Raw genomic sequence first — 23,418 nt, 5'->3', positions numbered from 1 at the left:
AAACTTTTCTCAGGAAGGAATACTGACTAACTATATAAGATCGTGCACGGTTCTGGCACAGTGTGCAAAACGTTACGTGCATAAACTAAATCTTTCAGGTGGGATTCTGGAATGAGGCTAATTGATCTAGAAGCAGGCTGATGCACATAATTGGCGTAACACATAACAGCTGTGTGTACCTTACTTTCAAGCCATACTATTAGTATAATTTTTACTCTCTCCAGGGGCAAAAATTAACCTCACCATCACCAGCTAGCGGTTCTTGAACAGCATTTCCAGAATTCTAACTAATATCTATGAAGGCAAAGCAAAACATATAAACTCCCTTCAAGGCCAAGAACGGGCATTAGCTGCCTATCTATTTCTAGAATCTTGGGTTGATTGCAACTAATTATAAGACCGATAAGAGTGAAATGAGAAATGGACACAGTCACTGGCTCTAGGGTTTGTAATATGGAAAAAGGTAAGAAGATAATTTTCTTTCTCCTCTCTCCTTAGTTCAGACCTCAAATTCAATAATAACCCTAACATCGTGCGTCTAATACCTTGTTCCATTTATGTGCTTTATGGCACAGCTACGTTTGTCCCCCTTTCCCTTCCACTTTCTGATTTCCACCTTCTTGAGTTATTCTGGGTCATACACTCCAAAAAATACCAGTATAAAGTCATCAGGGTTGGCAGTGGAGCACTGATTGCTGAGGTCAACAGCAAAATGTTGTACTCGAGGATGAGATGAGAGGAGCCTCTTAGTAATCTGAACCATGGATTGTAGATTTTCACTTACTCCATCCAGTCAGGAAAACATAAGTCCGTCAAAATCCAACAGAGCAATACCAGGAAAAAGCCTCCAGAAGCTTCGCATATTAAACTCAGAAGGGGATTCCAGTAGTGGCCCGGTAGACAGAGAGGCACCAAGAGCAGTCCACAAACTCTGTGTTTGGGAATCTCCCTCCTCAATAGAACAAGAACAATAACACAGCCACATGGGACCATTCAAAAAGGTTCTTACACACAGAGAAGGAAATATCTTGAACAATCAGAGGAAAAGAAAACCTCAACAACATTTAGTATGGGATCCAGAAGAATCTTGTAGGAATTTGTTTGCCATCCTCAGGATTCAGGAAGTTACGGCCTCCATAATACAGAAGCAGAAATCCACAAGAGGAGACGAGACTTAAATGAAAATAAGCCAATGGTGAATGAGAGAAAGGAAACTAAAGACGCCATCATAGAATTAGCACCCGCACACAGGCATAGAGAATAATCCACTGCATGACATCAAGTTCTCCCTCAGAAAAGACAAGCGTATAAAAATAAGATTAGAAAAGAGTACAAGTGGAGGACATAGGACACAAACAGGGCTAAAATGTATAGAGATTCCCAAGAGAAAACATCAAAACAACAGGAATAGAAAGGATAAGGACAGAAGAGATTGAAAGAAATTTCATGAGACGAAAAATATCCCTTATTTTTCAAGTACAAAAGGCTCATTGCAAGCTAAAGAAAATCAGTGAAGAGAGACCCACATCTAGGCACATTTTGTCAAAAAGTTTAAATTATAAGATAAAGAGAAACCTTTCAAACATATGGACAGGAAAACAAAAAGGCTACATGCCAAGAAATAACAGAAACGGGGGCCGAGACTGATTGCAACGGCAGGTTCTAGACGTCGATGGGATGGTTTTTAGAGACCTGGGGAAGAAACAGCTTAGGTGCATTTCATCCTGGTCATATGAGTAAAGACTCATGGACTCAGCAAGTGTCAATGCCACCTGCCCGGCACACAAAAGGTTACTGAGGCTGTGCTCCAGCTATCAGAGAGCAGAGCAAGAACCCCAAAATGAAGCAGTCATGAAGAACCCCGAAATGAGGATGTCGTAGTTTGAAAAGCAATTAGCATTAAGAGCCACTAAACCTGGAGTTAAGTTTAAACAGTTCATAGAAAAAAGTTTCAAAACTGCATAAACTGTCAAATAATAATTTTGCAGTAATTCATCTAAAAACCCCCGGAAATTGTGTATAAGCCTTCAAAATCAATGGAGAAGATAACAGTAGACAGCAAGAAACTGCTAAAAGCCAAAGGCACAAAATAAAGTGAAAAACTGGAAATCAAATATATCAGATACAAAAATAAACTTGTAAATTGGTTCATGAAAAACAAAATCTGTATATAAACTCTCTTTCTATATATAAAAAAAATAACACAAATGTTTTAAAGACAAAAGATATATTTGGACAAATAAAAACAAGAAGGCAGGAGTAGATGTTTTAATTTTGGGAAAGTAGAACTTAACGTAAGAAAGTTTCAAGTATGTAAAGAGGGTTGATTTGTATTGATAAAGATATTCACATAAAAGATGTAATTTTCATGACTCTTTGTGCGAACCATAACGTGTTAAAAACAACAACCAGCTGCTCACTGATATTTTTTGCCTCTGGGGGAAAAATAAACCTCTTGACTGAGAGACAATAAGACTCTGGTCCTTACTCCACTGCCTGACCTTCAGTTCTGAAATCTACCATCTTTACCCATCCAGAGTGGACAACCTTGCTTCCCCATATTCAATGTGCATACGAGTCATTTGCAGACCTTGGTAAAACGCAGGCTCCACATCAGTAGATGTGAAACGGACCTGAGGTGCTATATTTCTAACAAGCCCCCAGTTGCTTCTGCTGCTGTGGGGTCAAGGTAAGGCTGACCGGAGCTGAGATTGTGCTTAGACACCTTCACAAGGTGTCTGGGAGGGACATCCAGACCCTCCCACAAGATCCTGGGCATGAGAACATGGTAGGGGATGAACTGAGAGGAGATAAATGAGTGATCATTTTCTCTCTTTTATTTAGGGAATTAACAGATGCTGCTTAATTTATAATGTGAATAATTAGAGAAATATAACTTTAAGCGTTTAGGCCTTAAAAGTAACCAGTAATACATTAGAATAGATGGTATATCATATGAAGTACTGGGGAAAGAAAAATGAAACACCGTCAATAAGGCAAAAACAAACAAAAAGCCGAGGTAGCATGTAAAAAATAAAAAACAATAAAATGACAAAGGAACACCAAATAATATGTTGTGACCGCAGATAAATGGGAGAGATGATCACTCATCACAAGCAAAAAGTCTTGGTTTTGGAGTTTCTCTGACAGATTGTTCCCAGCCATATGGTTTTTGTGGAGAACTGCCAGTCACCCAGAAATGATAAGAATTTAACTCTCTTCCACAAACTCGCGTTCTTCTGCCTCCGTCCTTTCAATATAGTTGTGCCACAATTTTGGTTAAGTCAATAATCAGTTATTACACTGCTGTGATCACATCAATGCTGTTCACTGCAAATCACACTTCTGCTATGATTACATTTCTTTCCTTAGACAACTTGTTTTTCTTATCAATGATACTTGCCTCTTGTTTTCTTTGCTTGATTTGTATATATTTACTTTTTTTCCCCAAATATTTCAGGATCTAGCAAATGAATATTGTTTTCCAGATGTTCATAACATCAGATAATCTATTGATTTTTCTTTGTTTTTTGGAGACATTTGATCTTGCACCCTCCATCTTTCTGCTCCAATCTGGACTAAGTGGCCCAACACTTCTCTTACTCCTCTTTCATATTTAACTTCTTTTTCCTTAGCTGTTTTGCTCATCATTTTTATGGTGCACATCGTTTAGTGGTTTCCTGGAAGTACAAGAGAGGTATATTTTTTAGTACTTGCGTATCTGAAAATTCCACCATCACACTTGACTTTTAGTCTGGCTAGACTGAAAATCGTTTTCATTCAGAATTTTGCGGTTGTGTCTCCATTGCCTCTTGAGTTCTTACATTGGTTTGAAAATCTTGATGCTGTTTGAGTTTCCAGTCATGTGCTGTGGCCTGTTTCTGCCAATCTCTGAAAGCCTTCTGGATCATCTCTTACCTCCAGTGATGTGAAATTTCATGTTGATTTTCTTTGATGAGGCTGTATTTTCGTCCATTGTCCTGGGAAATTTCAATTTAAAGACATTTATCTTCCAGCGCTAGAAACTTTTCATGTATTATTCCTTTAATAATGTTCTGCCTCTATTTTCTCTTACTTCTTGGTAATTCCTGCTAATAATGTATTGCACCTCATGGGTTGATTCTCTAATTTCTTTATTGTCTTGCTCACAATTTCCAACTTTGTCTCTGAGTTCTACTTCCTCAGAAGTTTCCTTGACTTGATCTTCCAAAAATTTGATTATTTTGTTATTATTATAATTTTCCTTTGTTCTTATTGTTCCTTTTTAATAGCGTTTTGTTCTTTTGTGAATACATTATGTCCCTTCTCTTATCTCTCTGTGAATATTTGTTTCAGTTTGTAGGATTTTTGTGTTTGTGTGTTTTTTCTTTCTCTTTCTGTCTTATTATATCCTTGCTTCACTCATTCAGTAACAATGAACTTCCTCTTTACTGGCTTTTAAGACTTTCTTTATCCTGCATATAGATCAACGGGATAGTATACTGGTTGAGAGTGCAGCCTATGGAATCAGACCACCCGACCTCAAATCCTGGCCACACCGTTTGGTCACCATGGGACCTGAGGCGAGTTGCTTTATCCCATGGGGTATTGCTGCTTGATCTATACATAGGGATAATATTATGCATTTATATTTTCTCTCTTATTTATTAGGTCAGCCAGTGGTTTCTATACCTTATGTTTTGTATCTTTTTTAAAGGACTTACCTTATTTCTGTTTGTTTATAAATTTTGTGTTTTTTTAAGGAAGATTAGCCCTGAGCTAACATCTGCTGCCAATCCTCCGCTTTTTGCTGAGGAAGACTGGCCCTGAGCTAACATCGGTGCCCATCTTCCTCTACATTATATGTGGGACACTTACCACAGCATGGCTTGCCAAGCGGTGCCATGTCTGCACCTGGGATCTGAACCGGCAAACCCGGGCCACCAAAGTGGAATGTGCGCACTTAACCGCTGTGCCACCAGGCCGGCCCCTATAAATTTTTGATGTAGTAGATTTATTTGTTTTCCTTAAGTTTTTTGTTTATTTTGCTTTTGTAACTTGTTGGGTTACACGTGTATTACTTTTATTTTCGTTATCCCTCATTTGGTAATCACAGCATGTAAGGCTATAATTTTGCTTCTGTTTTGATTTAATTCCATTCATTTTGCTCTGTTTCTCCATGCCACTATATTGTAAATAGTTTGTATTAGTAGTTTTGATGATTTATTTGAACAAAGGTAATACATTAAAATTTCCACTTATTTAGAGATTGTTTTCATTGTTATTTTATTTGTATTTATTGCTTTATGACAAGAGAATATACCTTCCCCCTAATTACATTTCATTTTGGGGAATTTGCTGAGATTTTTTATTAGGTTCTAAGAATGCTCAATTACTGTCATCATGCAGGCTGAAAAGAAAGTGAATCCTCTATACAATATAGATCTTAGTATATATTTATTTTATAAAATGTATTGATAATACTATTTAAATAATCTACATATTATTTTCTTTTTCACAATTTATTGTCAAAAACATAGAAAATTGTGATGTTTCCCACTACAGTAGCAAGAAAACCACCACAACTGATATGTCTTGAAAGCTGTCAGTGGGCTATGTGCTTTCCTGGAATCATATCACTCAATCCTCATAACAGCCCTAAGAAGCAGCTACTATAATCCTCATTTCACAGACGACAAAACTGAGGCATGTAAAATTCAAGAAATATATCCGTGTCATAGTTACCAAATGGTAGAGTCAGAATTTGAACCATATCTGGACCTCCCAAGGTGCATCTGTTCTTTACCAAAACTCAGTGCTGCCTCTACCACTGCAAATGACTTTTTTTTAAAGCACCCATAGAACATTTACAAAAATTCACCATATCTTGGGCCATAAGACAAGTCTCAAAAAAATCAAAGCATGGAAATCATACAAATAATATGAAATCATGTAACCAAAATGCAATTTATGATAGAAATCAATTTTTTCAAGCAATAACTAAAACATTCCCATATGTTTTGAAATTGACACATACTTCTAAATATCCCAGTGGTTAAATAAGTAACTATAATAAAATCATAAAGACTTTTAACTGCACAATAATGAAAACATTACATAAAATTACATATTAAAAACTTACAAGGATATTACATCACAATATTACAAAAAATTACGTTAAAATATTTACCAGGGGCCGGCCCCATGGTCAAGTGGTTAAGTACGCACACTCCACCTTCAGCGGCCCAGGATTTCATCAGTTCAGATCCTGGGTGTGGACATGGCACCATTCATCTGGCCACGATGAGGTGGCATCCTGCATGCCACAACTAGAGGGACCCACAACTAAAAATATACAACTATGTACTGGGGGGATTGGGGGAGAAAAAGCGGGGTCGGGGGAAGAGGAGAAGATTGGCAACAGTTGTTAGCTCAGGTGCCGATCTTTAAAAATATTTTTTTTAATTAAAAACAATATTTACCATATACAACATGGTAAAACTGTATTTAGATGAAAATAGATAGCCTTAAACATGGTTTCAGGAAAAAAAAATAGTAAATTAAATATCCATCTCAAAAAGTGAGAGAAAGAACAATAGAAGAAAGTCAAAGGAAGAATAAATTGTTAGGATAAAATCATAATAAAATAAAAATACAGAACAGCCATGCAATTGAGAGAATCAAAAACCAAATGTGGATTGGTTCCTTGAAACAATTAATAAAATTGGTAAACATTTGGCAAAGCTTATAAATAATAAATGAGAGAAGGCATAAATCACCAATATTCAGAAATGAAAAGGGGGATGTCATACAGACCCTACAGATATTGAAAATATCATGATAGGATATAATGAATAACTTTATCCCTAAAACTTTGAAATTTCAATGAAATGGTCAAATTTCTGGAAAATGTAGCTTACCAAAACTGACATCAGAAAAAATACAAAACAAGTTAAAATACAAACAATAATATAACAAATGAAGAAATTAACTTGGTAATTAAAATCCCCCACATGAAGACAACTCAAGGCTAACATAACTTCCATGGTTAGTTGTTCTGAACACTTACAGAAAAAATAATTCAAGCCTTGAACAAATTTCCTCAAACAATAAAAACAGAGAATACACACTTTGACTAACTTTATGAGGCTCGCATAACCTTGATAATAACAAGGACATTACAAGAAGGAAACTTCCAGGACACTCTCATTCATGAACATCAATGAAATTTTCTAAACAAAATTACTGTCAAACTGAATCCATCAATATATAAAAATGGTAGTACCTCAAAACAAAGTTTGTTTTATTTTAGGACTAGAAGATTGGCTTAACATTAGAAAAAGCAATTAATGCAATTTATGTAAGGGTATTAAAGGGTCAAAATCATATGATCATCTGAAATGATGGTAAAAAATCATCCAAATAAATTTCAGCACCCATTGTGTTTTTGAAACAAACTAAGAATAGAAGAGAATTCTCTTAATGTGATGAAGGAAATTTTATCAATCAGAATAGGCTTGGTTATGTTGAAGTAACAGCCAATCTCCAAAATCAAAAGCTTAAAACAGTAAGTGACTTTGTTTCTCACATTCGCTTGATGCCTATGGAAGGTTGGCAAGGGGGCTCTGTTTATTGTAGCTACTTAGGGCCCGTCATAGATGTTGCTGGTCATCGCACCAGAGGGAAGAGTCTCTCTCTGGCGATGAAATGCTCCATCCTGGAAGTAACACATTTCACTACTCATTGGCCAGATGTAGTCCAGGGCCCAGCCAACCTCACTGGGACAAGAAAATGCAATCCTAACATGGACATTGTGAATAATATATTTTAGAGTCTCTGGATCCTGTTACATTCTTTTGAAGAACGTCAATTCTAATTCTGACAGATGATTAACCTGTTAAACACAAACTCCAAAATTTGCCTCCGCTCCGATGAACAGCAGCCAAAGTTCTTTCATCTTCAGGTCTTTCATCTTCCAGCTTCTGCTCATCATCTGGGCCTACTGAGATCTCTACCATGTCTGTAATCCTTACACGTCAAGTAAGGCAGAGTTTTCATGCAGATTTTTGGTGTACCTCCTCTGTGGGTCTCTGCATTCCAGGATCTGCTTACCCCTAATTTTCTATCTGCTCTGCCAGCGCAGAGCTTTCTCCTCTGACACCTCAAGCCAGTATACCTGCTCCCGCCGTCTGCCCAGGCCACTTACATTAGCTCTACGGAAACAAGCTTTCAACTCATAGATCTTACCTGAGGCACTGCCATCTTTCAAGGACAGACTCTCTTCCAGTTTCTGCCTACTTTAAATTCTTTGGCATGACATTCAAGGATTCCCATTAAATATCTGGCTGCAAATTATGTTTTCAACTTAATTTCCTACTTCTCTTCATTCACCCCATGCTTTAGCCAAACTGATTGTGCTTTAGGACTTGCCTTTCACTCTTCTCATTCCATACCTTTGCTCTCTTTCGGGAATGCCCATTCTCATTTCCCAAATGCCTAAATGTTACGGAACATCCAAAGCCTGGCTCCAGTAGGAATTTTCCTGTGGAATCTCTTCTGATTCTCCTCTCCCTCCCTAATCTTAACTCCAGTCCTCTCCCACCCCCACTTTCCCTCTCCCACAGAACTTTGTATCTTCCTCTCTCTGTCACTTAGAATATAATGTTAGAAAGTAATATATTCCCACAGCATCTAATGTGATGGCTGGTACGTGGTAGATGCATAAAAATATTTGCAAAAGTAATTTAATCAGGGACATACCTCCCATCCATACTGAAATTTGTACAAGTGTCATAACCAAAAGTGTGAAGTGGCCATTTGGGCTTGCCACTGTACTGCATATTATATAAAAACTATCTTGTAAAATCCCTGATATGAAACAGCAAATAAGGAGTATAGTGTATAATGCTTTCCATTTATCGGAGAAATTACTTAAGTGGTAAGAGTAAATTTTTGTTTATTCATCTACATTCTCTTATGTGCCTCTTTTTGTTTATAAGCAGTAACATACATTTGTGAGATAATCTATTAGGAGGCGAGGTGACCTCAGCCTCTGAAGAATGCAGAAATGTCACTCATCTACAAATAGACAGAACGTAAGACAGTGGCCTCATTAGGAGAGCTCTAATGAGTTGAGGTCAGCCAGCTATAAAGGACAAACATGCACAGACACAGCTAAAGAAACTTGAACAATAACATTTTCAAAAGCTGAATATTCTTGTTAAAGAACACCCAATGAAGAGAATATATATGCCAAGTAAGGATAAAATATGAGAATCCGTGTGACAATGCAAAAATTGTTTTGAGAATTCTATTTAATTAGAAAGGAGCAAGTACAACTGAAATGCATTATCCTTCATTTATGATCTAATAATTTTACTTATATGTCTTGAAATTTTCCAGGTAAATTGTTTTTGAAGTGATAACTATTGAAAAAAAGATAATTTTTAATTTAAGTTGAAAAAATCTAATTAGTTCTGAAAGTATGGAAAGGAAGTGTATTACTCAGGATTATTTTGGTTACAAGATTTACAAAGAAAACTGACTCAAATTGTCATAAACTGCAGGTTTGCTTACTAACTCACATAACTAAACAATCCAGAGATGGGTCCCGTTTCAGGTGCAGTTTAATCTGGCAGGTCACCACTGTCACTCTCTGCTCTGTTTTATGCAAGGTCATCTTAAAGTTGGCCCACTTCTTGGCCTCAGGATGCCCTAAGTAGATCCTGGGACTATGTGCTTACTTATTTACTCCTGTAGGAAAATGCAAGTGTCATTGTCCCTGAATTTCCAGAAAAAGTAAAAGTCAAAGATTTATTATGATTATACCAGCCAGGGCCACATGCCCAGCTTTGAACTGTGGTCCAGGGGGATGGAACACACGGCCTCGATTAATGCAGATCACGCATCCTACCCATAGTACAGGGTAGGGAAAGGGAGAAGAGTTTGCTTCCCAAAATAACATGAATTCTACAGCAGAGGCATTTACTAAACACCAAATATCTATTTGCTCCCCAGCGTTTCTCAGTTGTACGGAACCATGGGACTATCTCTGCCGCTGTGCTGTGAATGGAAGACATGTACTCCCTGCAAACTAAGCATTTCACCCAAAGCTGTCTTCTAACTCTCTCTTCTCCTCACCCCATGTTGACCTGAATTGCATACCTACCCTGAATGAGAAACAGTCCTTCTGTGTAAAGCCACTGAGATTTTAGGGTTAATTTATTGCTGCAGCAAACTTAGCCCATGCTGACCAATTCAGATTCCCAAATGAGAATCCATAACTATTGAAGGAAATGGAATCTGGAAGATTATAGCTTAAAACATCCGTTTTCTGAGGAAGTCACCTCCTTCTTGTGAACCTTCAGCAGCTGATGCTAAAGACCTTCTTTCTCTGTCTTCTGAAAATTAGTGTGGCCATTGGAAGAGCCATAGACCTGGGTCTGGGTTCTAGTACTGGCTCTACCATTTTCTGCAAATTAATCCAGCTCCTTGAGCTCAGGAGATGAGTTCTCATCTCCAAAATAAGAGAATGAATACGTATGTCAGAGAGTTGTTGTGATCATTAGTGAGAAATGTCCAGGTCAGGTGACAAGCAAGCTTATTAAGTGATAAGTGTTGTGTTGAATATGAGCAATCATAGCCAGGTAGGGTTGTAAAATCCCACTATCTAATGGTTGCCATTCTCTCTCCCTTCCTCTCTATCCATTTCTGTCACACTTAACCTGTCAGTTACCTTACCACTTTTAATTCTCCGTTAAAGCAAGTCATAATATAAGAACCGGTGTCATTCTACATGAATTCCTATACAGAAAAAACATCTCAGCAGATGCAAGGTGATGGCAATCTGAGGCAGAGATTAGACAGCCTCAGAAGTATTTGAACAGTTACCCAGTCGCTTGCCAAAGGAAAGATTCCTTCTGGACCTCTGAGGGGGAGTCGAAATCAGGCCAAGCCATGTATGAATAAGGAAAATGAATAATGAAAATGTATGAACAAGACAAAAATGGCGGGAATGGAGATTATAGTTGTGCATGCCAGAAAAACACAATAGGACAAAAAAGAGAAAAAGCTAAAAATAGCAATATTGTATTTTCAAACTAAATTCACCACGTATTGTCTGTCCCTTTCCCATTCTCAAACAAACAAACAAATTCTATCACTCTGGTCAAAATCCTAACTCTACCACATACCAGCTGTCAGACAAGTTAACCACTTTGAGGCTCAATTTATAAAATTGGGATGAGAACAGCACCCAACTTATGGGTTATTTCAGTGAACAAATGAGATAATACATTTCAAGCTCTTAGAAGAGCACATGGTATAAGTGTGATAAATGTTATCACTGTCATCATTGTTATCATCATCATCATGACCACCTTCATCATTCTGTCTTGATTATGGCAACAGTTTTTGGTCACCCAGGCTAAAACCTCATCTTGGAAATCTTCATCCCTCCACATGAGAGCTGAGCTGTAGTCAGGGAATAACACCCCTGCAAAGTGTTGCTTCCTTTTTCAGAAGATGCCAGCAAACCCAGCTCCATCGTGATGACTTGTTCTTTAAGAATAAGCCACTTAAACTCAGGACCCAGCAGGATCTAGTCTGATTGTTCAAAGTCTACACTAGAGTCTGTGTTCACTGTGAAACTCTGAACATTTCTCCTGATCGTGCTCCAAGTCCAGCTCCCGTGTCCACCAGGACTTGGTAGTGTGCTGGGAGGAAGTGGGGTCTAAGCCTACAGGTCTTGGGCTCATGCAAACCAGATCCCAGTTTGCCATTAACTTGGTGTGGTTTTGGCCATTTAATTCTTTCCTCTCTCTCAGGGTATTATAGAACCAATGGCCAGGAGATAATGTAAAGACTCATGGATCATACAAGTGGAGTGTTTAGCACAGAGCCAAATCAAGGTGGTAATAATAGTAAATTATGATTTTTACCTCACTGCTGTTCTTTCATGGTCACAGCTCTACAGACTTGCTAACTTTGGGTCATCACAAAATTCATAGATTTGGATTCTATGACTTTCATCCAAGTTACAATAAAAATATTAGATGGAAACTGGACTATCTCAAGCATAGCCCGCTGCGGTATCCCAGTAGGGACTGTGCAAGTTGATACCAGACCATCAGTGCGTATGACTTGGATTCAATTTTTCACACACTAAAAAACAGAAAAAGCCTAACTCTTCAATCGTTTCTGTATGTCACCTACAAGAGAGGTCTTGCCAGATGCCTTGCTGATGTAAGTCTGTTTATGATCTCCTTCATGAGTAAATTTATTAGAATATGAGAGGTGAGCTTGGCCTGACTTATTCCAGGGAGCTCACTCTGGCTTCTAATAATCACTGTTGTTTTCCTGGGAGCTCTCAAATCACCCGCTTAAGTAATCAACACCAGAACTGTACCACATATTGATGGTCGAGCCTAGCAGTGTGTCGTTTTTCATACCCCTTCTTTGGGGAAGAAAGGGCTACACTTTCTTGGATATTGATATATTTATCCATGCTCTATTTTGTAGCACAGCTGCCAACTTTTTTGTTTCGTGAAAAGCCTGTGTGTTTGATATCCTTCTTAAAAGTCCACTACTTCTACTATCTTAAAGCTGTGGCAAATTTGGACACCTTTTCCCAACCAGAGGAAGAAACATAACAGTAATTTTTAGAAGTGGTACTTGTTTGTCACAGCAGACTGTCATTTGCTGTGACTCTGACAATGGCACCAAGGCTGGCTAACTGCTTCCTTTGGTCATCATTGCATCTGTCACCCCACTCCTTCAAGTTGGACTGAGCCAGCAGTCTCAGTTTGGGGGAGCAAGTTGTTCCCAAGAGACTACACTGCCTCCTGACAAAGCAGGGCATTGATAAATTGACTCTCAGTTACTGTTAGAGGAATTCAGCGTGTATGAGAGCAAACTCAGGCCCAACCTCGGTTGCAGCAAGACTGAAAAGGAGTGTGTTGGGTTACGCTGTTCTTCAGGTTCCTTCAGGTCAAGAAAGTTGTGAGCATAAAATAGATCCAGCTAGTGATGTATTGTTGAGTCCATTTTGGGAACTGAATATGTTCACTTATTTAAAAAACTAGTATTAATTATGCATCCTTCTTTAAAACTAGGAATTTAATGGAAAGAAAGGCCTAACACTCCCAACAAATACTAAATTGTATTCTATTGTTCTAACATCAGAATATATTTTTGCCTATTGAAAAAGTGAAAAAATTAACCACTTGTAGTAACAAAGCTTTGACAGGAAATCTGAATTTTGCATAAAGATAGTTCCTTTCTGTATGGGATGGAGGAAAAAATGACACTTTTTTAGTATAATGCTTAGTGAAAAACAATGAATTAAAGAAAAAATAATAACCCTTGCTATAGGCTTACTCTCTATTCACAGGAGCTGGGCTAAGTCTGTGATCCTTTAATTGGCAAGAATGTGAGAAATCAGGCCACATCGTATTTATTTAGCAGTTGAGTTCTGTTTTGAAAGAAGAAAAATTTCTACAATTCTGAAACCTAAATTTGGGTTGAAAACATATTGCAAATTCATAAATTAATAGATTATATTGTTAGTGCCCCTCAACTAGCAAAATTTATATTCATTTCAATCTAATTCAACTAGCATGATATTGAGCCCACCAATCTCGAATATTAATAAAATATTTTAGCTTCAGAAAAAATAAGACAAAATACGTTGAAAGGTCTATAATAAGCAAATTCATAGAGACTGAAAGTAGATTTGAGTTTCCCAGGGCCTAGAGATGAGGAGAATGGGGAAGTTTTGCTTAATGGGTATAGAGTGTCTGTTTTGGGTCATGAAAAGGTTTTGGAAATAGACAGTGGTGATAATTGTCTGACATTGTGAATACAATTAATGACACTTAATAGTCCACTTAAAAATGATTAAATGACATTTTACATTATATGTATTTTACACAATAAAATAAAAATAAATTGTACAAGGTATCAAAATAAATAAGAATGATTCAAAAACTAAAATGTCAACTCCTAAGATTATAACACCATATTTTCTTTTACAATTCTGGTCTCTGTCATATAACAAAAAATAAATATTAGAAAGAAAAGATAAATTTAGCAATGTTTTTGATAATATAATTACTTATAAAGGCCAATTCAATTCACTTAAAAACAATTAGAACCAGTAAGGGAATTAAGTTAACTAATTATAAATGAATATACAAAAATCATAAGTTTTTATGTGTGTATTATCAATAATTTTTAGAAAGCATATTGAGATAAAATGATCTTACACAAATAGTAGCAACATATAAAATTCCTTTGAGAAAACTTTAAAAAACTGCGCAGAATCTACATGAAAAATACTGCAAAGATTTTTGGAGGAGCTTAATTAAAGACACAAAAAAATCAAAGAGATACATGTCCCTGTTGAAAGATTCAATAGTAAAGATGACAATTTTCTCCAAAATTATTCTCTAAATTTATTGGAATTTTTATCAAAGTGCCAGGCATATTTTTTAACCTGACCAAATTATTTACAATTTTGTCTCAAAATATAAATGGTTAAGAATAACCAAGAAAATATTGAGAAAGGATAAAGAGAGAGTGTTTGAATTCTGCTACAATAAAACTTAATAAAGTTACAATCATAATAATATTTTTAGGGAAATATGCAAAATATATTGATAACTTTTAAAAGCAATGTAAAAATAGTATTTTTTTAATGGAATAAGATCTTGTGTCTACATAAGACCATAGAAAAGATAGTCCCTACTGTTAGCGTCTGGGTATACAAATTTCCAATATTTTCACTGTTTCTATTCTTATAATGAAAATATGCTTTTAACCTACTTTTTTACTCACCTGCATCTTATAAGCATTTTTCTTTTTTAAAAATATTTTTTATTAGATGACTTCAATAATTTTATGATTGTCCATTGTATCCATATACTGGAGTTTACTTAAACAATCTATTGTTTGGGGGACATTTAGATTGCTCCTAATTATAAACAATACTATTTATAGCATCTTTTCTATAACTCTTTCTGCACAGTTGCATGCTTCCTTAGACTAACTGCTGAGAAGTGAAATTGCTGGGTCGAATGTTACATACATATTACCATAGAAAGGTTGCGATGGTTTATAATATGGTATTGTGAGAGGGCCACTTTTCCTAATCCTGTTTCCACCACTGAGTATTAAATTTTCAAAAACTTTGTTATTTGATATTAAAAATTATAAAGTAGTGTTTTATGACACTTGATTACCAATGAAGTTGAACATTCTAGATGGGTAATTGTTCATTTGCATTTATTAATTTGTTATTATCTATTCATATATTTTGCCCGCTTTTAATTAGCAGACTCAGCCGTTTTGTGGTTTGTGATAGCTATTTGTATATCAAGAATGTCAACGTTTATAACATATGTCAAAAATACTTTTTAGAATTTATTGTTTGCTTTTGCGCTTTGTTTGGTGTCTCCCGCTTTAAAAGAGGAGATAGAAATGTTTCCAGGTTTCCTGACTCCACAATAGGGAATCATATCTAATAGAAAATATTCTCACTTTGCAAAGATCATAGCAATGGTGGATTTTATGCTTGAGAAAATCATACATGTAACTTATAACCATCTAAGGTGAATGTTTTACCACCTTGACTTTAAATTATTTTTTCCTTATTCTTCAGCAATTTTCTATATATATGGAAGTTCTATCTTGTTGATTATACTTGAAGGCAGTAAGCAGTACAATAGAAATCCAATTTTCTGAATAGAAAGTTTCCACTGGTTGATCTATAATGTCAGTAGATTTCTATGTTAGACCCTTTTCAAAACCTTAAATCTTGAGTTCAAAGTCCTCACTTATGTCTTGACAATAGCTTTCAGGCCCATCAATACAAGAATAAACACATTTCTTCTCTTTCAAGCTACAGAATCATATTCTCTTTATATCTGTTAACATACTTTTTCAAAGGGAAAGAACTAGGTTTCAAAAAAAAAAAACGACTTCTTTTTTATTTAATTCCATTGGGACAGTCAGAACAAAAAGACTTCAACTTAATGGCTTATCTTAATTCCCCAAGAATGAGGAAGAAAAATAGAGGAAGTGAAGTGGAAATGGGCAATATAAAAAAATCCCTCTTGGATGAAGTTAAGGAGTTTTTATAGTGCATGCCCTGGCTTAATTTCACAGCAACTGCCGAGGTTTTAGAGCCATTCCTGGTCATTTAGGAGGACTCAGAGTTCCATCTTAGATATTGTTAAGAGTAATGGTTCAGGCATTTTACTTTCAGTCATTGTCAACCTAATAACTTTTATCACAATCATGTTAATTCAATTGGGGTTGCAATGAAATGAAATAATTATTTCTTAATAGCTATTATTACTATCCATGGTGAGATTATTAATTTACCCCAAAGTGATCAGTTAGTTATAAGCATAAACCTAATCAACAAAAGTTTATGTATTATTGCTCATATATGTATATATGAGTTATATATATATATACACACACACACACACACACACACACACACATATGTAAAACTTACTCCTTAATCAATATATTCTATATGGCAAAACTCTTCTCTAACATTGGTAACAGATGAGCATATATACTTGAGCCTGTTTGAGTGCAAGCTTTAGCATGTACACCCTAAAAGATGAACACTGTGATAAGCCAGCATTTAGTGGACACTATGACTACCAAAATCTTTTCTGCAGTCACCAAATGGGCTCTGCCATGCTCATATATCTATCTCTTCTAATACCTTCAATAGTTTTTCCTACTTGTGACTTTATAGTATCAACAGAAAGTCTTTCTTGAAAAAGAAAACAAAAATTGAAATGAGAATTATGTGCACACAATAATACATTTATTTTAATGTGTAAAAAAATACAAACAACACACCCATGTGGTTCTGTTTCAATGTCTAATCCTTCCTCACTAAGGAGTTTATCAAACTTTAGCTGGATGTGGCTATGAGTCCTTTTTAAAAAGTGGAGTAGGAAGAAGGGATGAGTAGAGAGAAAAGGCAGAAACCCAGGATCTTAAACATCTGATTCTGTTTGGTTGATATGGCAAGATGGGACCTATGGATCTTTTAGCTTGGGAAAAAGTACTACAACCTCACCCTCCTTTTATACATATCTACATACATCCACATACTTCTTCCCATCACTTTTAAATGACGCCAAGGAAAATGTATACACAATGATAAACCATTTAGAAGACTGTTTCTATGCTATCTGGGGCTTTGGTCCCACATCTATAAGTATGTCTTTATCCTCATGAGCTGGAGTAGACCTTGCGGTAAAAGAGGACTCCTTTATCCAAAAGGGGACAGTCCCTAGCATGCTATTCCCTCTCCTGGAATGTTCTTCACCCAGGTAACATTCTATTCATCCCTTAGATCTGTCCCTGTGTCTGGGAGCCTTCCCTACTCTCTAGACTGGGTTCAAACAGCCCTTTTGATTTGCTTTCAGAATACGCTATCCTTCTTATGAATACTCATCACACTTGTATTATTTTTTCAATATATTCTTCCATACTATACTATAAGTTCCAAAGGGATAAGCCTTGTTCACTTCAGATATATCTATCACGTATCTGCCTTGTTCACTTCTGTATCTCCAATTCCTAAAACAGTGACTGCCACCTAATCCATTCTTAATAAATATTTTCACAAATAAGGATTAAGTAAACTAATAGATGTAAAGTGCTCAGTTTAATTCCTGGCATATAGAGGTGCTCAGTATATATTAACTGTTAGCGTTAACCATCACACAGATCTGTGCAGTCTGAAACCTAAACATGTTGAGCTTTGTTGACAGACTTTTTGAAAGTATATCCACAGTCCATAATCCTCAGAACAACATTTCTGCCAGCTCCCAGTTGTCTTCTGTTAGACTGAGCTTGGTCAGCAGGCAGGGTTTAGCAATCCTTGGCTTCCTGAAAAGACAAAACAACTCTTAGATTGGATAAGTCCAGAAAAAGGGCCACCGTGAGACAATCAACATGCCCTTCTCCCTCTCACGTTCCCATGGTTCTCCGAAGCTCTGCTGTTAAATATCTCATTACTAAAGCTTTTAGGCTAAATTATTGCATTCTATTTTTAGTTGTTTTTTCAGAATATATGGTATGGCTTGCCGTGTATCTAAATGCTGTAGTAATGAGCCATCATGCAATCGAATTCCATAGTTGTATTTAGATTGGTTCTCTGAGTTAAAGCTGAACCATCTCTATCCATTGCATTTGTGTTTACTTTCAACCAAACAAGAATGTATTCTGAACCGGAGCAGAAGTGGTGGCACTGCCCTTAGGTGTTTTTATGCCCCAACTCCCATTTTGTTGCTGAAGGGAGTGAAGCTGACCACATTTTATTTTTAAAAACTTCCTAGTGATTCCAGAGGAAATAGCCGTGAAACCACTAAATGATACCTTATATGCTTAAATTTTTAATTGAGAATTCAGTTTGGTTCAAACTTATCCTAACTGTCATCCTTGTGCCTGGCTAGTCTATTCTTTATCTCATAGGAAATGGAGTGATAGGGGACTCTTCAACTCTTTGTAGGTAATGAGATCATCAGATATGCTCTAGGAAGGTTAATCCAGCAGCAGTGTGAAAAGACAGATTGGAGAAGTGGAGAAAGACAGAAAGAAGGGAGGCCAGCTAGGAGGGCATGACAGTGCTCCAGTGGAGGAGTTCAAGGGCCAGACCAGAGGAGAGGTGGTGAGGATGGAGACCCAGGACCAGAGGAATGGTAGTGGGGATGGAGAGACCAGAGGAGCGGAGATGAGGAGGAGGAGGAGGACAGAAATTCAAGAGCTACTACAGAGGCAGAACAACATGAGTTTGCAACATGAGGAATGTGAGAGATGAGAAATAGCTTTTGACCCTGGGTGGCTGGGAGCCTGACTGTATCATTACTAAATATGGGAAACATGGTTAAAAGAGAAAGTTTATGGGGGAAACATCTTTGAGACAAACTAAATTTAAGATGCTGGCAAGATCTGGGCTGTTGGAAATCTGAGCTGGAGTTCAAGAACAACATCAGGACTGCCTTATAGGTATTTGACCATGGTTTCCTCTCTTTTGACAGCCTAGTTCCTTTGATCCATCCGTAAAAGACACTCACGTTAAGGTCAAAGTCAATCTTTTCTTTAGAAAATAGAACATCTTACAAATAAGAGTGTTTGACTTTGTCTTGGAGTAGTCTAGGTCATCACAGTCTGCACCTTTGACCTTCTATCATAGATGGTTCCCATGATATCAATCCCATGGTTGAGGAAACTGTGACCAAGAGAGTGTGGGGGAGTTGGCAGAGTTCATATAGCCAAAGATCAGTGTCCTGATCCCCAGCCCTCTGCGTTCCCCACTGGTGCAAATGGCAGCTTCCAGACCCTGGAAGTAGGGGAACACCTAGTAACTTGCTGTCTCCTGTCCTGTCTCTGCAGTACAGCTTGTCACTGTGCATTGGGAATTGTTCTTTCATTTTGTATTCCTGTAGTCTATTAGTTATTTACTGTTGATCCCTTCTAAAGTTCTGAGCATTTTAAAATCTTACTTTTCTTCCTTACTTTCTCGAGAGTCTATGTATAGTCACTTTATGTTCATTTCTACCAAGAATATTCTCCATGTTTGTAACCAGCCTATAGTTTCTATTCACACACACCATACTCAGTCCCCTCTTCCCAAATTTAAGAATAGCATGGATTATTAACCGAAAGGGATTGTGCATAAAAATTTATCTGTTGTCAACCTTCATGGGGTCCTTTAACTTCAGTGACACTAACTAATATTTCATCTTTCATGCTACCTATCCATCACCAGCCTCTTCTCTGAAGAGGGTTGGTGAGGAACTGGTACAAGTTGGGAGAACAAATAACAGACAAACAAGACCCTGTCTATAACATTAAGGGCTGCACTGCATCATTCAAAGCTGTCATAATAAAGGCTCATCCCGTTGGTGATCCCCAATAGAGTGCAATTTAATTAAATGGTCTACGAGATGACTCCAATTTAACATTGTAGGAATTAATGCTTTTTATTTTTCACTCGTTTCTTTTCCTACCATATAGATGCTCTGAACCTCCGAAACCGACAGGTCATCTGCGTCACTCTCAAAGTCCTCCAGCATCTAGTTGTGTCAGCTGAGATGGTGGGTGAAGCTTTGGTGCCCTATTACCGTCAAATCCTCCCCATCCTGAACATCTTTAAGAATATGAATGGTGAGTTATCCCAGGAGTCAAAATGTCTTTTAAGCCCTGAAAAAGGGAGTGGTTTGAAGTAGAGTTAATTAGCAACACATTTAAGGATTTATGATTGCATATAAACCAAGATGCATTTGGAAATCTAAATAGCGTAACTCCCACCCTTCTTCTGCTACTCCCTAGGGAAATGGTAAAATTAACAATTTCATTTATTACTCCTCACACGTACAGCTTACTTACTCAGTTCAGAAGCACTGGAGCGGTTCTATAATCTTCCAATAATTAAATTGTAAAGTTTTTTAATAGTCTTTTGAATCTATTAGTAGGTGTTCAGTTTGTCGTTTCTCTTGATAGTAATTCTACCTTTTGGTACTTCCTGTTAAAACTGTAGTCAGTTATGATTAATTGGCTTAAGATAAATTTTTTAAAGCAATATTATTAAAATCTGATGCGGGTGGTTTGGAGAGTTTTAATGCATGTTCTCCCATTAAAAAAAAGTAGATCTTTTGTAGTTACTTAGTTGATGATGAGTACTGATTAGAAATCTATGCTTCTTGATCCATTTATTTAAAAAAAATATATTATCTCTAAGCCTTTGGAAGCACTCATGAGCTCAGAGGAATCAGCCTCGCCCTAACAAAGGTAGTAGCAAGTTTCGGTGATCTCTTGGCAGGCAGTGGATATGCATCTGTTCATTGAGAGTATGATTTTCCTTTCATGGCTCTTGAAATGCTGTGAATCTAATTTTCTTTATGTTCCTAACTTTGAAGTTCCATACTTCTCATATGCACAGTGAAGTCAACGTTTGAAGTTAATTCCCGACAGCCATGTAAATAAATTAGTAATTTTGTGGAAGCCTGCATGAAAATTTTGCAACGTGATGTCCTTATTGTATATACAAAAAAAAAAAAAATCAAACAAGACACTGTGTGTGGCAGCTCCGAGCTCATGAAGTCTTTTGTTTGGAATCAGGATTTTTCATATTATTCCTAAATTGCTGTTAGTCTGCTTAATCAGGCAGACTATGCAGGAAATCATGGATTTCTCAGACGGTCTTTGTCTTTCAATAGTAGGACTTACTTATATGTTTAATATTAAACATACTCAGTAAAAAGGACTTCAGCTGGGGTTATGGGAGATTAAGAATGCTCATAACTGAATGAGTTGATATCCACTTTGAAATATCTAAAAGCTATAGAGCTAATGTGGACATTAAGACAAGATGGTCACTCTTTCAGGAAAGTAAAAATCAGATGTTAGTAATTGAGTCTCTTATGGTCTAAAATGAAAGTTTTAGTAACAACATTTCTACTTTCTGGAAAATACTTGTTTAAATATTCTTTATTCATAATTTATATTTTTACTATTGGCATTGACTACATGTGTGCACAGTCTTCAATTATGGGTCATAAAATAAACTCTAAGTTCATCAATTATATTTAGATTCCAGTTAACTTGAGGGAGATAGAGGTACAGATGATAGAGATAGATATAAAGATAAAGATAGAGACAGATGAGAAAGATTCTAGTTAACTTAAGGGAGATAGAGATACAGATGATAGAGATAGATATAAAGATAAAGATAGAGACAGAGATGAGAAAGCTAGAAGAATTAAAGAAATGGAAGAATTAGGAAACAGCCATCCCCAGAAGTCTTAGTCATAGTTAACATTTTGGTAGTGTATGATTGGCAACTGTGTCCTCAATAATCCTCATAGGAACTTAGAATCTATGTACTGTGACTTTCCCTACTTCTTCCTTGCACCAGTTGCCTCTGTAACTTTCCTCCTATATAAACATCTGTTTCTGTACTTGACTGTCGTGGAAGAGGAGGGCTAACACATTGCTCCTCCCATATTTGAGTAGGAGTCGGTGGTGCTACAATGCTGTGTTAAGCTTTTGTTGTCCCACAGTAGAATCTGGAACTTAAATCTAAGCATCATGTTGTATCTTTGTATAAAAGAAGGAAAACAGTGATAGTCAAAAGACAATTAGGATCTCTCTCATCCTTAAGGAAACCTGTGAAGAATGAGTACAGCTGCCACAAAGACAGATAAATCTCATTGGGAGCTCTACTAAACTACCAAACTACTAATTGGGAGACTACTAAATGAAAACAATTGGTTTATACGTCTTCCTTATTATACTTTTAATTTAATTCTTTAACTCACAAATGTTCATAAGCTTAATAAAAGAAGTGATTGGCTTTCGGAATATATCCCTATTTAGATTTTATCAGCGTGAGGAATTTAGACTTTATACCATAGCCTTAATTGGTCCCAAACATAGCTAATTATTTTGGAATGTTTCTACATGCATGCACCAGGAATTCTACATTCAACTATTTTTCTGCTCAATGTCTTTCTGACATTTGAGGGAAAAAAAATATTAGCTTCAGCTTCATTTTCTACTTATCTTAGAAACTTGTCATATAATGCCAGAATGTAGTTTGCTGTATTTCCAGAGGGTCATATTACAAAATTGGAGCATTCTAGCTATAAAACTTAAAACTATTCTTCAAAGTGGCTATGTTACCAGAGATCCATTTCTATTGGAAGAAGCTTATCACATAATTTCCAATTACAATAGTATTTTCAGTATGAAAATAATTTAGCTTTAATAGCATTTTAATAAATCCTGCTTTATGATTATAGATATTTTATTCACATTCACAGAACCATGTATACTTATTTTATTTAAGCAGATGTTTTTAGTAACTGGTATATTTATTTACAATTAAAATTATATTAGAAATTGACAGCATGTAGCATTAGAAAAAATTTATCCTTAATTTCAATGTATTTATGAGAAATTTCACGTTTCCACGTTTTCCTACTTTCACATAAATCAATATCATGTTAAATACAGATTCAAACATATTTCTTTCAAGTCCCACCACAAAATCTCCTTGAGACTGAGATCAGATGTAAATGACAGGAAGAAAGGAAGAAAGAATGAATGAATGAGAGAATATTCCTTCAAATATAATGCCTTTCTGTCAGTGGTTCCTCAAAATACAAGCTTTAGCTTAATTCTACTGCCTGCTGCTTTTTGCAGTTTCTGTCCTACTTCAATGTCAACTGGACTTTCTCTGAAATGAGTGGTGGGGCTGAGTCACCAGGGGCTGGACAGTCTTCCCAGGGGACCAGTGGGAAATGAGGTAGATCGGGGGAGGCACAGATGATGCTGGCAACACCAATTTATGTGCCGTCTACACCTCTCTAAGTATTGAAACTTATAGCCAGCCCCACAAGA

General features: G+C 36.5%; 1 protein-coding gene across 1 annotated transcript in view; it reads left to right on the top strand.

Moving 5' to 3' along the window:
- Positions 1 to 23,418, top strand: part of PACRG (parkin coregulated) — a 459,177-nt gene that overhangs the window by 244,119 nt on the left and 191,640 nt on the right. Inside the window, exon 4 of the mRNA XM_014858375.3 lies at positions 20,032 to 20,181. Coding sequence (XP_014713861.1) covers positions 20,032 to 20,181 — 150 coding nt within the window. The remainder of the gene's footprint in view (positions 1 to 20,031; positions 20,182 to 23,418) is intronic.

The sequence above is a fragment of the Equus asinus genome, chromosome 1, assembly GCF_041296235.1.
Source record: "Equus asinus isolate D_3611 breed Donkey chromosome 1, EquAss-T2T_v2, whole genome shotgun sequence".
Classification (NCBI taxonomy): Eukaryota; Metazoa; Chordata; class Mammalia; order Perissodactyla; family Equidae; genus Equus; species Equus asinus.
The sequence above is the reverse complement of the archived record's forward strand: the minus strand, read 5'-3'. Positions and strand labels throughout refer to the sequence as shown.